General features: G+C 48.7%; 2 protein-coding genes across 2 annotated transcripts; both read right to left on the bottom strand.

The window, feature by feature from the left end:
- Positions 1-5,234: 5,234 nt before the first annotated feature.
- On the bottom strand, positions 5,235-6,735 carry LOC136522668 (cinnamoyl-CoA reductase 1-like). The gene is made up of 6 exons (XM_066516479.1): positions 6,597-6,735; positions 6,298-6,467; positions 6,015-6,200; positions 5,730-5,892; positions 5,444-5,636; positions 5,235-5,367 (listed from the first exon to the last, which is right to left on the bottom strand). The coding sequence occupies exons 1-6, from the start codon at positions 6,733-6,735 to the stop codon at positions 5,235-5,237; spliced, it is 984 nt and encodes a 327-aa protein (XP_066372576.1).
- Positions 6,736-9,260: 2,525 nt separating this feature from the next.
- On the bottom strand, positions 9,261-11,121 carry LOC136521324 (cinnamoyl-CoA reductase 1-like). Its single transcript, XM_066515042.1, has 6 exons — positions 10,933-11,121; positions 10,662-10,834; positions 10,382-10,567; positions 10,011-10,173; positions 9,708-9,894; positions 9,261-9,591 (listed from the first exon to the last, which is right to left on the bottom strand). Exons 1-6 carry the CDS (start codon positions 11,063-11,065, stop codon positions 9,459-9,461), a joined length of 975 nt encoding a protein of 324 aa, XP_066371139.1. The 5' UTR covers positions 11,066-11,121; the 3' UTR covers positions 9,261-9,458.
- Positions 11,122-12,739: the final 1,618 nt, after the last annotated feature.

Raw genomic sequence — 12,739 nt, 5'->3', positions numbered from 1 at the left:
CCTTCCTGCAACCTTGCCAAAACCCCGTGACCTGAACTCGCACTTGTGGGCTCAGCAAATGCAATAAAATCTCTCGCTCAATGTGAGAAAAAGACCCTAGGGGAATGAATCCACTACCATAGGGCCTCGGGGGCTACACCCAGTGGGTGCGCTCGCGCGCACCCACCGAGGCCTCAAAGTACAAAACACCGTCCCACTGGAAGCTACCACAAGTCAAAACCATAGAACGACATACCCCTAGCGTATATCGAAAGAACTACTTCAACCTCATAAAAAACAAAGTCAGAAGGGAAGCCATTGGTTAACAACTGGCTCTTCGCCTCGCCTTTGGCCTCGCACGGGAGGTCTTGATGGCCTGAAGAACCTCCGCCTCGCGTGAGGCCCCGCACGGGAGGCCTCGACGAGGAACCCATTCTCTGTCTCGCCCGAGGCCCCGTGCATACAGCCTCGAACGAGACAATGATTCTCCGTATCGCTCGAGGCTGGCTCGGCAATAACCTGTCGCTCCCGCCTCGACCAGTCTTCCCGACAGCGCATCACATCCCATTAATGCGTCAACCACTCCCGCAATCTCAGCCGGACGACGGTTCGACACTGTAGAGTGGCCGACAGGATAGGAGGTCACATCGATGCCATACCAACCAGAGCAGGATGGGGTAGGGGTTACCGGCCACTGTGCACCGGTGTTGTGCCCACGATTGGCGTTCGAACTACACTGTGCCACCTACTCCCTGCCCCAGGAACAACGCGGCATGGGGCCAAGTCTGGGTCACCATAGCCTCAGAATCAGCGTGCAAGCCCAACCGCTATCACCAAGCCTCGGCAATCTATTATGGGGTCTCGGCAACCGCGGATTCACGACTACCGAGCCTCCCACGATGGCTCGGCCTCGGCACCAACTAAGCCTCGGCCTCTCGCGCCATCAACACGCAGTGGCCAGCACGCCGACTGCCGCGCCTGCTTCGAGATAACACTGGAGGTCCCACGACGCATAGGATCGGATGTGATCGACGCGTCGCTCCTGTACTCCAAGGACGGACCACTCCGCCGACCATGCCACCATAGGAACAGGCTACAGGGCTCAGACATGCCGCCTCTGTCCTCACGACATCGTGTAGCTAGCGAATGTATTACCCTCGTCCCCTCTTCAACTATAAAAGGGAGGGACCCAGGCCGTTTCGGGGGGGAGGATGGGACATAGGCAATTAGGCCTAGGCTCACGCGATGAACTCACACATAAACGCATGGATGAACACACAAACTTCTTCGCTACTTGAGATCAACATCTCAAGCAATCCACGCCGCTCCACGTAGAGACCTGGGACTAGCTCTCTCTCTCGCCCTGCTTGTAACCCCCTACTACGAGCATTTTGGTGTAAGGAATACAAGATCGAACTCTCAAATTGGACGTAGGGTACCCATTACCCGAATCAGTATAAACCTTGTGTCTCTTTGCATCACCATCCAGAATTAGGAACACGCAGTACAAATTTACTAGTTGGTTGAGGACCCGTCGGTCCAAAACACCGACAGTAATAATGTTCTCACCTTTCTTTGACATGATCATCTTTAAGTAATCGGGACAATCTTTTTATAATATCCCGCCTTCTTGCAATAGAGACACTGGTCTTTCTCTACTGTGAACTTGTTCTGCTGAGGCTGATGCAGCATGAAACCCTTTCCCTTTGACTTTGAGGAGGAGTTAGCATTATTATTCTTTTTCTTGTTGTCTTTCACATAATTGATAGTGCCACCATTGGCAGCTTTTATTCTCTCCTCCTCTTGCACACACATAGCCATGAGCCTCTCTAAGTCCCATTTCTTGGGCTGTATATTGTAGTTGACAATAAAAGTGTCAAATTCCTTTGGTAAGGAAGCAAAGATCAGATGGATAAGGAACTCTTCCTTGAGAGCCAGATCCATTGGTTTTAGCTTGGATGCCAAATTGCTCATCCTTAGTATGTGCTCTCTTATGCCACCATTTCCAGAGTACCTCTTTATCACCAGCTGCTTTATCAGTTAGGTAGCATATATCTTTGAAGAGCCAGTGAACTGACTCTTTATTCTATTGAGGTACTCGGTGACCGTGTCACACTCTAGGATTGAGTCCACAATTGCAGACTCAATTATTTTCTTTATCACAGCCATACATTTCTTGTTGGCAGTGACCCACTTTCTATGCTCAAGGTGATAGGACATCTTTTAGGATTCAAAATCCCTCTCTCTAGTTGCCCAAGCGGCATCAGCCTCATTTGTCTCCCTCACCGGTGCCACATGCTCAGTGGGACACGATGAGGTGACTACCTAGTCCACCTTAGCCAAGATGAAGGCCAGGTCAATCTTTTTCTTCCACTCCGTGTAGTTATCACCTTTGAGAGTGGGGATCGCTTTGATACAACCCATCAAGTTGTATCCGCCTGAAAACACAATTCATATAGAGTGAGAACATAAACATAATAATAACAAATTGCATAACTTAGTTCTAATGTTGATCAAAATTAAAACATATAATTGTCATCTACACTAATTCTACATCACCGTTGGGCAGAAATAGAATTAATGCATGACATAACATCATAATATTGCCATTAATCAACGTTGGTCAGAATAATAACAATATTATGATAAACTAAAAACATATTCATTTTTCAAAATTAAATTATCCCGTTGGTTCGAATTTAATAATGAAAATAACAACTTTAAATATGCAGCAGAAAAATAATTCAATTTAATGAATTTTACCCACAGGCAAAAAACTCTTTTCTATTTTCTTTGAGCCATTTATCCATTTTCCAGAAAAAATTTTTTACAAAAAAAATAAAAAAGTAAAAAAGACTCAATTTCCGCACTGTTCATTGGCCCAGCAAGGAAAACCAGCTCGACCCACTTCTCTGCGCGTGCGCTGCCCGCACCTAGGCCGCAACCTGGGCCTGGGCCAGCAAAGCCACGCGGCACGCTTGCCTGCCTGGGCCGCAAGTCAGCCCAATCAACCGGCGTCGTCCATTTCGATCCGACGGCCGAGCGTCGATGTCGCAGGATCAAAACCCCCCGGCCGCGGCTGACCCTGAAACCCTAGACCATTTGGTTCTCTTCTCTCTCTATCTTCGCCGTGCTCCGTTCTCTCCTCAGCGCAGCAGCAGCGAGCAGTCAAGCGAAACGCAAGCGATGAGCAGCAGCCATGGGCTGTCCCTGGCCCCCTCGCCGGCGTGCGCACTCCCTAGCGGGTGAGCACGCCGTCGTCGAGCGGTCTAGGCAACGGTGTCGTGATCCCCTCCAAAACCCTAGATCTGACCCTGATATCTTCTCCTCCTCCTCTATCTCAGTCCCGCGACAGTACGGAGATAATGATGGCGCCATCGCCAGCCCTCTCGCCGGTGTGCGCGCTCCCTAGCGGGTGAGCGCGCCACTGTCAAGCGGCATAGCCACGATGCCCTTTGCCCGAGCACCTGCCCACGCGCCGACGAGGCGGCAGCACGGTGCGGCGGCGAGGTAGGTCTCTTCCCCTTCCCCTTTTCTTTTCCTTTGATTTTTGTTTCTTCTTTTCTCGGAGCTTTCCGATTTAGGGTTGGGGATAGGGTTAGGATCAAGATTAGGGTTTGGTTAGGGTTGGGGTTTCACTATTCTTCTTCCCCGTGATTGATTCGCGGGTTAGGTTTCGGCTTTGAGATCCGAGACCCTTTCTTTTCTTTGTTCTTCACCCGATTAGGGTTAGGGTTCGGTGACCCTCTTCTTTTCTCGGATCCGAATGGATCTACTCTGTGTTTTATCGTTTACCCGTTCTAGATCTAAAACCCTAGAAAAACCTCGCTCTGATACCATTGTTAAACTATTCTATTCACAAGGTCATAGATCTAGCCGGGTACTTTTTCTAAATGAATTACATGTCCTAGTACATAAACTAGACAGAGATTAGAGGGAGCAGTAGTGCTAGGTTACCGACCATCGTAGGCTTTCGATCCAGAGGCGTCTGTCATGGACGTTGCGTCGGTGTCTGCGCTAGGGCAGCGACGGTCGGTGAAGATGGTGTCGGTGATGAGCAGTGGCGACCGGCGGTGAAGACTGATGACGGCGCAGTGCAGTGGTGGAGATGCTTCCCGTCACTGGCTGCGCCCCTCACTAGATTGGGTTTAGAGTTTGTCGGTGGGGAGCACGGCTTAGGCGAACCTCGTGCTTAGAGCCGCCGACCCCCCTATATTTATTGCGCAGTGTGACAGGGGTCCTCCAGCCATAGTGGGCTGGGCGCCCCCAATCAAGACGCGGATCAAAGGCCCAACTGGGTCGTTAGGCCCAGTTTGGGATTAGAGATCAATCTAACACTAAGCACCGCCGCCGCCGAGGTGCTGTGCCAGGTGGATGAGCGGTATGAGGCTAAAAACCTCGCATCACGCCTCCAAAGAAGCCTTGCGCGACGTCCTCGTCCGTTGCAGCTGCCCCATGGGCATGAATTCAGCTAGCATGGTGCTCCTGTCTCTGTCGCGCTAGTCTAGATCTGGAGCCTACATGTACGATAGCATGATGACATGGAAAAGAAGCTTGGTCAGGGGAGCGAACGATGACACTCCCATCTCCACCCTCCACCACTGCACAGGTGGTTTAATTTCTCATTTGAACCACATGTGAAAATCGTTTTCAACAAGATTCAAATGGAAAGGTTATCTTTGTCATTAGCAATTATTTTTTTGGTGAGATGGTAAAGAAGGTGATGCAAAGAGGGAAGTTATGGTTACTACTTAAAAAGTCCCATAACTTATGACATTGGATCTTGGCCTAGGCGCCAAAATCATTATTTATGTACATCTTTGTAGCTGATTTGTACAAACGACTCTTCACTAACCACCAATGTGTTTTTAGCGGTGGCGGTGTCTGTGAGATTATTTCTTTATTTTTTTTAAAAAAAACTCTGATTCTAACAGCTTAGGACCTGTTTAGATCCATCACTTGGTACTATGGAACCTTGCCAAACAAGGATATAGAGAGAAGTTGCTTATTTGGATTTCCTGCCAGGGTATCTCGCGACCCTTACGAGCAATGATTTTCTTTCTAGCAAGGGAGAGCCAAAATGGCTCTCCTGACCTGGCAAGGCTGGGCGAGGCAAGTCTAGTGAGGCGAGGCGAGGCTGCAAAAGGAAACAAGCATGCCTTAATTATTATTATTGCCTTGCATCGTCACCACTTTATTTCCCCGTCAGTTTAATTTGTTACAGTTGAGTCCAATCTCCATGACGCCATCGCTCATCAGTTCAGGATTCCAGCAGCCTTGTACGAGTCGATGGTGTCCCTCAGAGTTTCCTCCACCGCCCTGAACTTCCACCCCAGCGCCAGCAGCCTCTTGGAGCTGACTCCCTTGTCATATTCCATCTGAACAAACCTGCAAATGGTCGTCGGCAAATCGTGAGTTACAGAGGGATTTTAACTTGATGTGAGCCATCAGGTTTCGTTCTCACTTCCTGGGGTAGTGCAGCTTCAGGTCTGGGTGCAGGCTGTGGACGAGGCCGACCGTTTCAGACACCTTCATGGCGTGCGCGCTACAGATGTATCGCCGGCCAGATGCCTCCGGTGTCTCGTACGTCAGGACGAGAGCGTCTGCGACGTCGCGCACGTCCACCATGTTCCTCCTCTTCTCATCGGTGTTTTCTCCTGCGCAGTAACTAGTGACCAATGTGTTCTACCGGCCTGGAATATATGTAGATGTTCAGCAATATGCAGACAAAGGTAGATCGAGCAACTGACCTTTCAGGTATGCCACGAAACGCATGCTGGTGGCGTTCACCGTCGGCTGCAGCAGCGGACCCAGAACCCACGGGGGACAGACGGTGACCACGTCCATCCCGGTCCTCTCGCCGTATGCCAGCGCCTCGCGTTCGGCCACCGTCTTGGAAACGCAGTACCAGTTCTGATAGGCATGGTGACGAACTCTCAGTTAGTCAGAGAGGCGAGTCAAAGATTAAGAGACTCATGCTGTCATGCATGGCTCAACATGAGTGCCATAGGTGATGCAGCTAGCACGTGCTCCACCTTAGTGGCTCTGCAGTAGTCCTCGTCCGACCAGCAGTCTTCGTCGACGACGGCGCCATCGGGGATGTTGGGGTTCGCGATCACCGCGGCGACCGACGACACCACCACGACGCGGCGGACGTTGGCCGCGTGGCTAGCCTCGAGCACGTTCTGCGTGCCGGTCACCGCCGGAGCCAGGACCTCCACCTGCACGCAAGTCACATATATGCATGGATCAGGCCGGAGCAGATGAAAGAATCTGCGACTATTCTTCTTTTGATATGAAGATTTGAAGCGATGTTACATCGGGGTTCGTTGGCTCGACCGCCGGGACGGGGCTGGCGACGTGGAAGACGCCGTCGCAGCCAGCAATGGCCGCGTCGACGCTGGCACGGTCCAGCAAATCGGCCTTGAACAGACGCAGGCGCTCCCCGGCGCCGTCCAGCGCCATCAGGTGCGCGTTCTTGGGATCACCTGTGTCGCAAATTGTTTGGTTTGATCCGATCAATCGCAGCAGAAAAACCGAGATCGATCTGTCGGCAGAGATTGCGCGCGGCGCCCTGAATCGATCAAGGGGACCAGATCGGTAGAGCAGGAGCTTACTCGGGTCGCGAACTGTGCCGTGCACAAGGTAGTCGCCTCGGGAGAGGAGGAGCTGCACGAGCCACGAGGCGACGAAGCCCCCGGCTCCCGTCACGCACACCGTCTTCATCGTCCTCGCCTTGCCCGCGTCGCCGTCCATGGCTGGCCTGTGGCCTCTCTCCTCCCCAGCCACCGCTATATACCAGCAGTCCAGCACACGGTGGCTGCGCCTGCCGTCACGTGTTGCCGCACGTGGCTTATGAACACTGACAAGTGTACCGTGGTTCCAGTTCAGAGACTGACACTCGTGCGGCATGGGGGCCGTGCATGTTGGGACCGGACCGAAGTTAGTTGGGTTACGTTATCCACTCTGGGCCTGAGCGTCAAAACAAAAATTCTCTGACACGCAACCACGCCACCCATGCTTAGTCCACGGTCGGCCCATGCTACGGCCCACATGAATCTTTGCTACACATATTCTCACGTGCAAGGCTGCAAGCTGTCAAGGTGCGTACATGTATCATAGCCTCGTTTTTTAAACCCAAAACAAATCGGTTGTAGGAGAAGAAAAAGACTAAGGCCACGTTCGATACGCACGGAATGACTTTCCGGAACCGTTCCTGACTAGAACGCTTATACAACTTGTATAGGCCAAGCTTCACAAGAATTTGAGCTCTGTACATAGGATGTTCAATATAGATTTTAAATCAAGAAGAGAGACTATATTTTAGGAAATGAGTGTGGGTACGTGCTTTCGCAAGGACTAGTTACCAATCCATGCTCTCATATGTACTAAATTTTCGGAAATGCTCCTACACTGGCGTCCGGCTTGTTTCCTTCGTGTCGGACGCTTTTTTAACAGGATCATAATTTTATACGGCTTGCCAACGGTCCAACAGTCTTCAAATTTCTCTCCCACGCCGTTGCTCGTCTCCCTCACGTGTTTTCTCGTATCCCTGATGATGACGCGGTTGCTCGTCTCCTTGACGTCGCTGACCGCCTTACTCCCTCACTGCCTGCTTTCCTCCCTCACAGCCCCACCCGCCCCGAGCCCGTGCTTGTTCTTCCTTCGCCGCTACACCCGCTCGCATTCCTACCTTGCCTCTATGGTGGCAAAGTGGATCTAAGTGGACACCTCTATGGTAGGTGTTTTTCGCCTATGAAATCCTCCATTGTCGGGTGTCTCTCTACGATGGACTACACGCTAGAGGTGTGGCCTTGTTAGCGACATGCTCCTCCATGGTGGCCGAGCTCCTTCATAGGCAAGCGCAACCGGATCCACACTCTATGGTGGGTTATGTTGTAGTATGTGATATGTTGCAACGACCAATCTTTGATGCTACATGTTTTATGGCACTCAGCATAAAATTGGATTTTGCGGTGTTGTAACGGTCAAATTGAGATGTTGCAACAGTCAATTTGAGATGTTGCAACAGTCGATTTGAGATGTTGCAACATGTTTTTCTGGATGTTGCAATTGTCGATTTAATATGTTACAACATGTGTTTTTTGGATGTTACAATTGTCGATTTAAGATGTTGCAACATGTGTTTTTTGGATGTTGCAACGGTCAATTTGAGATGTTGCAAGATGTTTTTTTGAATGTTGCAACAGTCGATTTAAGATGTTGCAACATGTTTTTTTGGATGTTGTAACTGTAGATTTAAGATGTTGCAACATGTTTTTTTGATGTTACATGAGGTTTTAGTAAGTTGCAAATCTTTGTTCTTGAATGTTGCAAACAATGATTAACGTCTGATCCATTTGTCTCTCTTTCCATCATTCTCCCTCACGTACGGCATGGTGCGGTGTCTGCAAGCGTAACCACCATTACCGAGGTTTACTATTGCATCACAGGAGAAAGGAGGGAGCCCAAAAGGGAATGAGCGCCGGGGTGGGACGGGTAGAGCGAAAGCCTCTAGATCTGAAGGGAACAAGCGCAGCGGAAGCCTTTGGATCCGAAAGGGAAGAAGCGCTGGGGTGGAATGGGTAGAGCAGAAGCATCCGGCTCGATTGTTTATATTCGGACGTCCTGGCGCTTGTATTTTCCCTAAATTTTAGAAGACATAATAAGCATTAGTTACTACTCTCTCCGTCCACGAAAGAATACAACTACGAGGTTTGTGTAAGTCAAAATAGTTTAAGTTTGATCAAGTTTGTAATAAATAGTATTAACATTTGTGTCTTCGATAAGTTTACTATGTACTACAAACAATAATAATTAAACTTGATGTCCAGCCGAAGCAATCATTTTGGCAAAATATCTTGATCTCTGAAGACCGAATTGTAATTATGTTTGCCTCTTTAATCTAATCTTCTGGTGTATCATGAACATTATCCCTCGCTGGCTCCTTTGCTTTGCATCTCCTCACGTAGACAATCAGGGCGGCATGAGTACGGCTTCTGGACTTCTAATTAATCCACATACGATTCCTATAAATAGTCAGCCTGTTCGTTTCGGCTGAAACGATTGTGGATTATAAGCCAAAAGTACTGCTGGCTAGTTTGATGTGAGAGAAAAATACTGTATAATCCACCATCGTATAAGCCGAAACGAATAGCCGAGTACAACACAAAAAACGTACAGCACTTGAACTCCACAGTCCATATAAGACGTCCTCCCCCCTGTTTTAGCACTTAGAAACAATTTACAGATACTCAACTAGCTCAAATAATTGGGCCAAATGATCTTCTCTGTAAATTATTAATGATAGATAACGCTGTCCGATTAATCAAAATATTGCATTTATGGCTAAATATTCTGAAAGTCAAGTTTGGCTATCTGATGTTCAAACAAAATATAACTAAGCCAAATTTGAGTATCAACAACAACAACTTCGATTTTCAAGATGCGAAGGTTATACAGAACAGGGCACTGTTTGTTCAATCCAGGACACCTGCTGCCTTGAAGGATTCAACGCTGTCCCTGAGGGTCTCCTCGAACGTCCTGAATTTCCAGCCCAGCGCCTCCAGCTTCTTGGAGCTGAATAAAGGCTCATCGCTCACTTGCACGAACCTGCCATGCATTTGCCTTGGATCAAAACGCTATGTAGCAGCTTGCGCTTTTAAGCACTGATAGCTTGATTACTAGTACAAAGTATGTATATAATCTTGCAGTATGTTTCTGCTTACTTGGTGGCATGATTGTAGGCAGGGTACCAGTTCTTCAGCAGCGCTATGGCATCAGACACCTGCCTTGCATTTGCATCGCAGATGTACCGTCCAGACGCCTCCGGAGTCTCGTACACCAGGAGCAGAGCATCGGCGACGTCGCGAACATCCACGAAGTTCCTCAGCTTCAGTTTCACCTCACGATCTCCTGCAGGAGCGGTTACAGTTACAGGACTCGTCTGGATGTACTCAAAGCGGCTAAGATTTCAGTTCAGAGTTTCAGACTTCGAGAGCACAGCAAAGTGAGGGGATAATTCTTAGTACCTTTCAAGCAGTCGACTATGATGGAGCTGCTTGCGTTCACTGTCGACTGCAGCAAGGGACCGATCACCAGGGATGGGCAGACTGACACCACATCTAGTCCGGTTCTCTTGGCGTAATCAAATGCCTCCAGCTCTGCCAGTGTCTTGGAAAGACAATACCAATTCTGCAGAGGAACGACAGAAATGTCATGGCTGTTTGTGAAATCTATTTATACTTTGTCTAGAAGGAGAGGATTAAGGTCAACACAAATGTAATTGGTTGTTTACAATCGGTCCTAAGTATATGTGAGCGAAACACCCGGTGCAAATCATCAAATTTCCTCGAGTTGAGGGATGACAGGAACAGGGTGCATGTGAAGCTTTTGCTGTCACCTGAGTGGTTCTGCAGAATTCGACATCAGACCAGCAGGCTTCGTCCATGACCTCGTTCTGGGGCCAGCCAGGGTTCACCATCACGGCGGCCACGGACGACACCACGACGACCCTCTTGACCTTGGCCTCGGAGCACGCCTTGAGGACGTTCATGGTGCCCGTCACGGCCGGAGCGAGCAGCTCTCCCTGCAGAACGTACGGACGCATGAGGAAGCCGAGGGAAGAAAAAGGGCAGTAGCAGGAAGGGCGAGCTGAGGTGAGGTGTGGTGTGGTGTGGTGCCTCGGGGTCAGTGACTCGGTTGGTGAAGGGGACCGGGGACGCGACGTGGAAGACGCCGTCGCAGCCGGCGATGGTCGCCGCCACGCTGCCGTAGTCCAGCAAGTCGGCCCTGAACAGGCGCAGCCGGTCCGCGGCACCGTCCATCGCCGCCAGGTGCGCGTTCTTGGCGTCGCCTGCGCGCCACGCACAGCACAGAACGATCATCCACACGTACGCACGCACACGCCAGTTCACCAGGAGCAAGAAGACAAGCAGTGCAGTGATTTCGTACCCGGATCACGGACGGTGCCATGGACCACGTAGCGGCCGCCGGCGAGGAGGCGCTCGACGAGCCACGAGGCCACGAAGCCTCCCGCGCCGGTCACGCACACCGCCGTCCTCGTCCTCCCTGCTGCGCCTTCCATTGGTACCGATCACGACGACCTACGGGGGCTCGTCTTGTTTCCTTGGACTGATTCGGGTGTCGAGAGGATTAATACAGTACTTGTTTGTTATTAAATATACGGCCGGCCGATTGGGTGATACTCCTATTGGCCTCGTGCAAATTGTGGCGGTTGACAATTTGGCGCTAGTCGACGTCCCGATTCCTGAACTGCGAGGATATGGCACACGGGTTGGGCAGAGAACTCAGGGGATCCTATCCGGAAAAAAAAAAGATTTTTCTAAGATATATTAATCATATTAAATCATATTTTTTGTGAAATAAAATGAAGATAATTTTTATATGAAAATTATAGATCTCTACAATTTTCTAGTTTTGAATTTTTTTATTTAAAGTCGTTAAGATGCTCAAAAAAACATTAATGACATATTTAGACTTAAGGGTATTTTTGACTTTTCACACCTGCAGTTTGACACCATTAGAGCCCAAACTGACGACAGTGGCATGGAGGACACAAAAAAGTTAGAGCAGTGGCGCTGAAGACCGCTGAACTTTTTCAAAGATTCATAGGGCATTGCGATCTTTTTTAATGACACACGAGGAATTCTCCCTACTATTTTTCATCTTCAGATAGCCAGCGCTCATGGTTGGCTTTATATGGTCACCTAAAATCAGGCCAGCTTTCTATTTTATAAAACCAGATACCACATCTTTAGGAGCCTACTTTTTGCTATGCAAATTCTAAATGGCCTCCAAAACAAAAATAGCCGAGCTGTTAGAGTTGCTCTTACTGACCTACACCGACCGATAGTCGGACAACATATATAGTGATAGATGTTTGGTCGCTACAAGTACATTTACCGACCGATACTTTATGGCAATTTTGTACCAACCAATGTTGCATCACTAAATAGCTATTTTTAGCGACAGACGTCTGACGCTATATTTGGTGTGTGATAACATCACAAAATAAGAGTTGTCAACTAACAAACTTTTTTAAATCCTAAATTCCTCTAGATTTTAGTCTAAGAAGATAAATTATTGGATATCCTATCCTAAACAACGGATGATCTGTATAGAATTTACGGATAATCCATACTCACCAGATTTTGTCGATTCCATATCCTGCCCCATATCCGCACACACTCGGATTCGGATTATCCATATCCGCATGAATATTAAAAGTTCTTCTCTGTATCCTTGAAATTTGGATTCGGATCAGAGCGAAGTGTAGAATTATCCGCACCACTTTCATCCCTAACTATAATTCATCTGATAATCAATATACTATACTCTATTTGACATTTTTTGTGCGGAGTCCATTACGACTATTGGTGCCGAATCTAGAAATGGGTACACTACTTAGTTTGTCCGTCTATCTAACCTACTTCATCCCGGTCCAACTCACACCATCTCCGCTAGGCAGCTAGGGAATCTTAAGTCTAGTATTCCACTACAAACATCAAATTGCAAACAACACAAAGTCATCCATGGGAGAGTGCATATACTGATAAGCGTCAAACTGTCGTAGTGCCATAGATCCATCGAAAACTTGAGATGATTGGCAGTTTGGCACTTGGAGGCTTGCACTCAACGAGTAAGTAGCCTAATTCCTAAAGATACGTAGGTAATTAATTGACCATTTATTTTGTATTATCGTTAAAAATATTTCTTTCTGGTAACTACTCAATACCAT

Source organism: Miscanthus floridulus, chromosome 18 (genome assembly GCF_019320115.1).
Source record: "Miscanthus floridulus cultivar M001 chromosome 18, ASM1932011v1, whole genome shotgun sequence".
Classification (NCBI taxonomy): Eukaryota; Viridiplantae; Streptophyta; class Magnoliopsida; order Poales; family Poaceae; genus Miscanthus; species Miscanthus floridulus.
The sequence above is the reverse complement of the archived record's forward strand: the minus strand, read 5'-3'. Positions and strand labels throughout refer to the sequence as shown.

Coding starts and splice junctions, on each gene's coding strand:
- LOC136522668 (XM_066516479.1), bottom strand. CDS start 6,735: ATGGACGGCGACGCGGGCAAGGCGAGGACGATGAAGACGGTGTGCGTG. Junction 6,201..6,297: donor TCGAGCCAACGAACCCCGAT/GTAACATCGCTT, acceptor ACTTGCGTGCAG/GTGGAGGTCCTGGCTCCGGC. Junction 5,893..6,014: donor ACTACTGCAGAGCCACTAAG/GTGGAGCACGTG, acceptor CATGCCTATCAG/AACTGGTACTGCGTTTCCAA.
- LOC136521324 (XM_066515042.1), bottom strand. CDS start 11,065: ATGGAAGGCGCAGCAGGGAGGACGAGGACGGCGGTGTGCGTGACCGGC. Junction 10,174..10,381: donor AATTCTGCAGAACCACTCAG/GTGACAGCAAAA, acceptor GTTCCTCTGCAG/AATTGGTATTGTCTTTCCAA. Junction 9,895..10,010: donor CATAGTCGACTGCTTGAAAG/GTACTAAGAATT, acceptor CCGCTCCTGCAG/GAGATCGTGAGGTGAAACTG.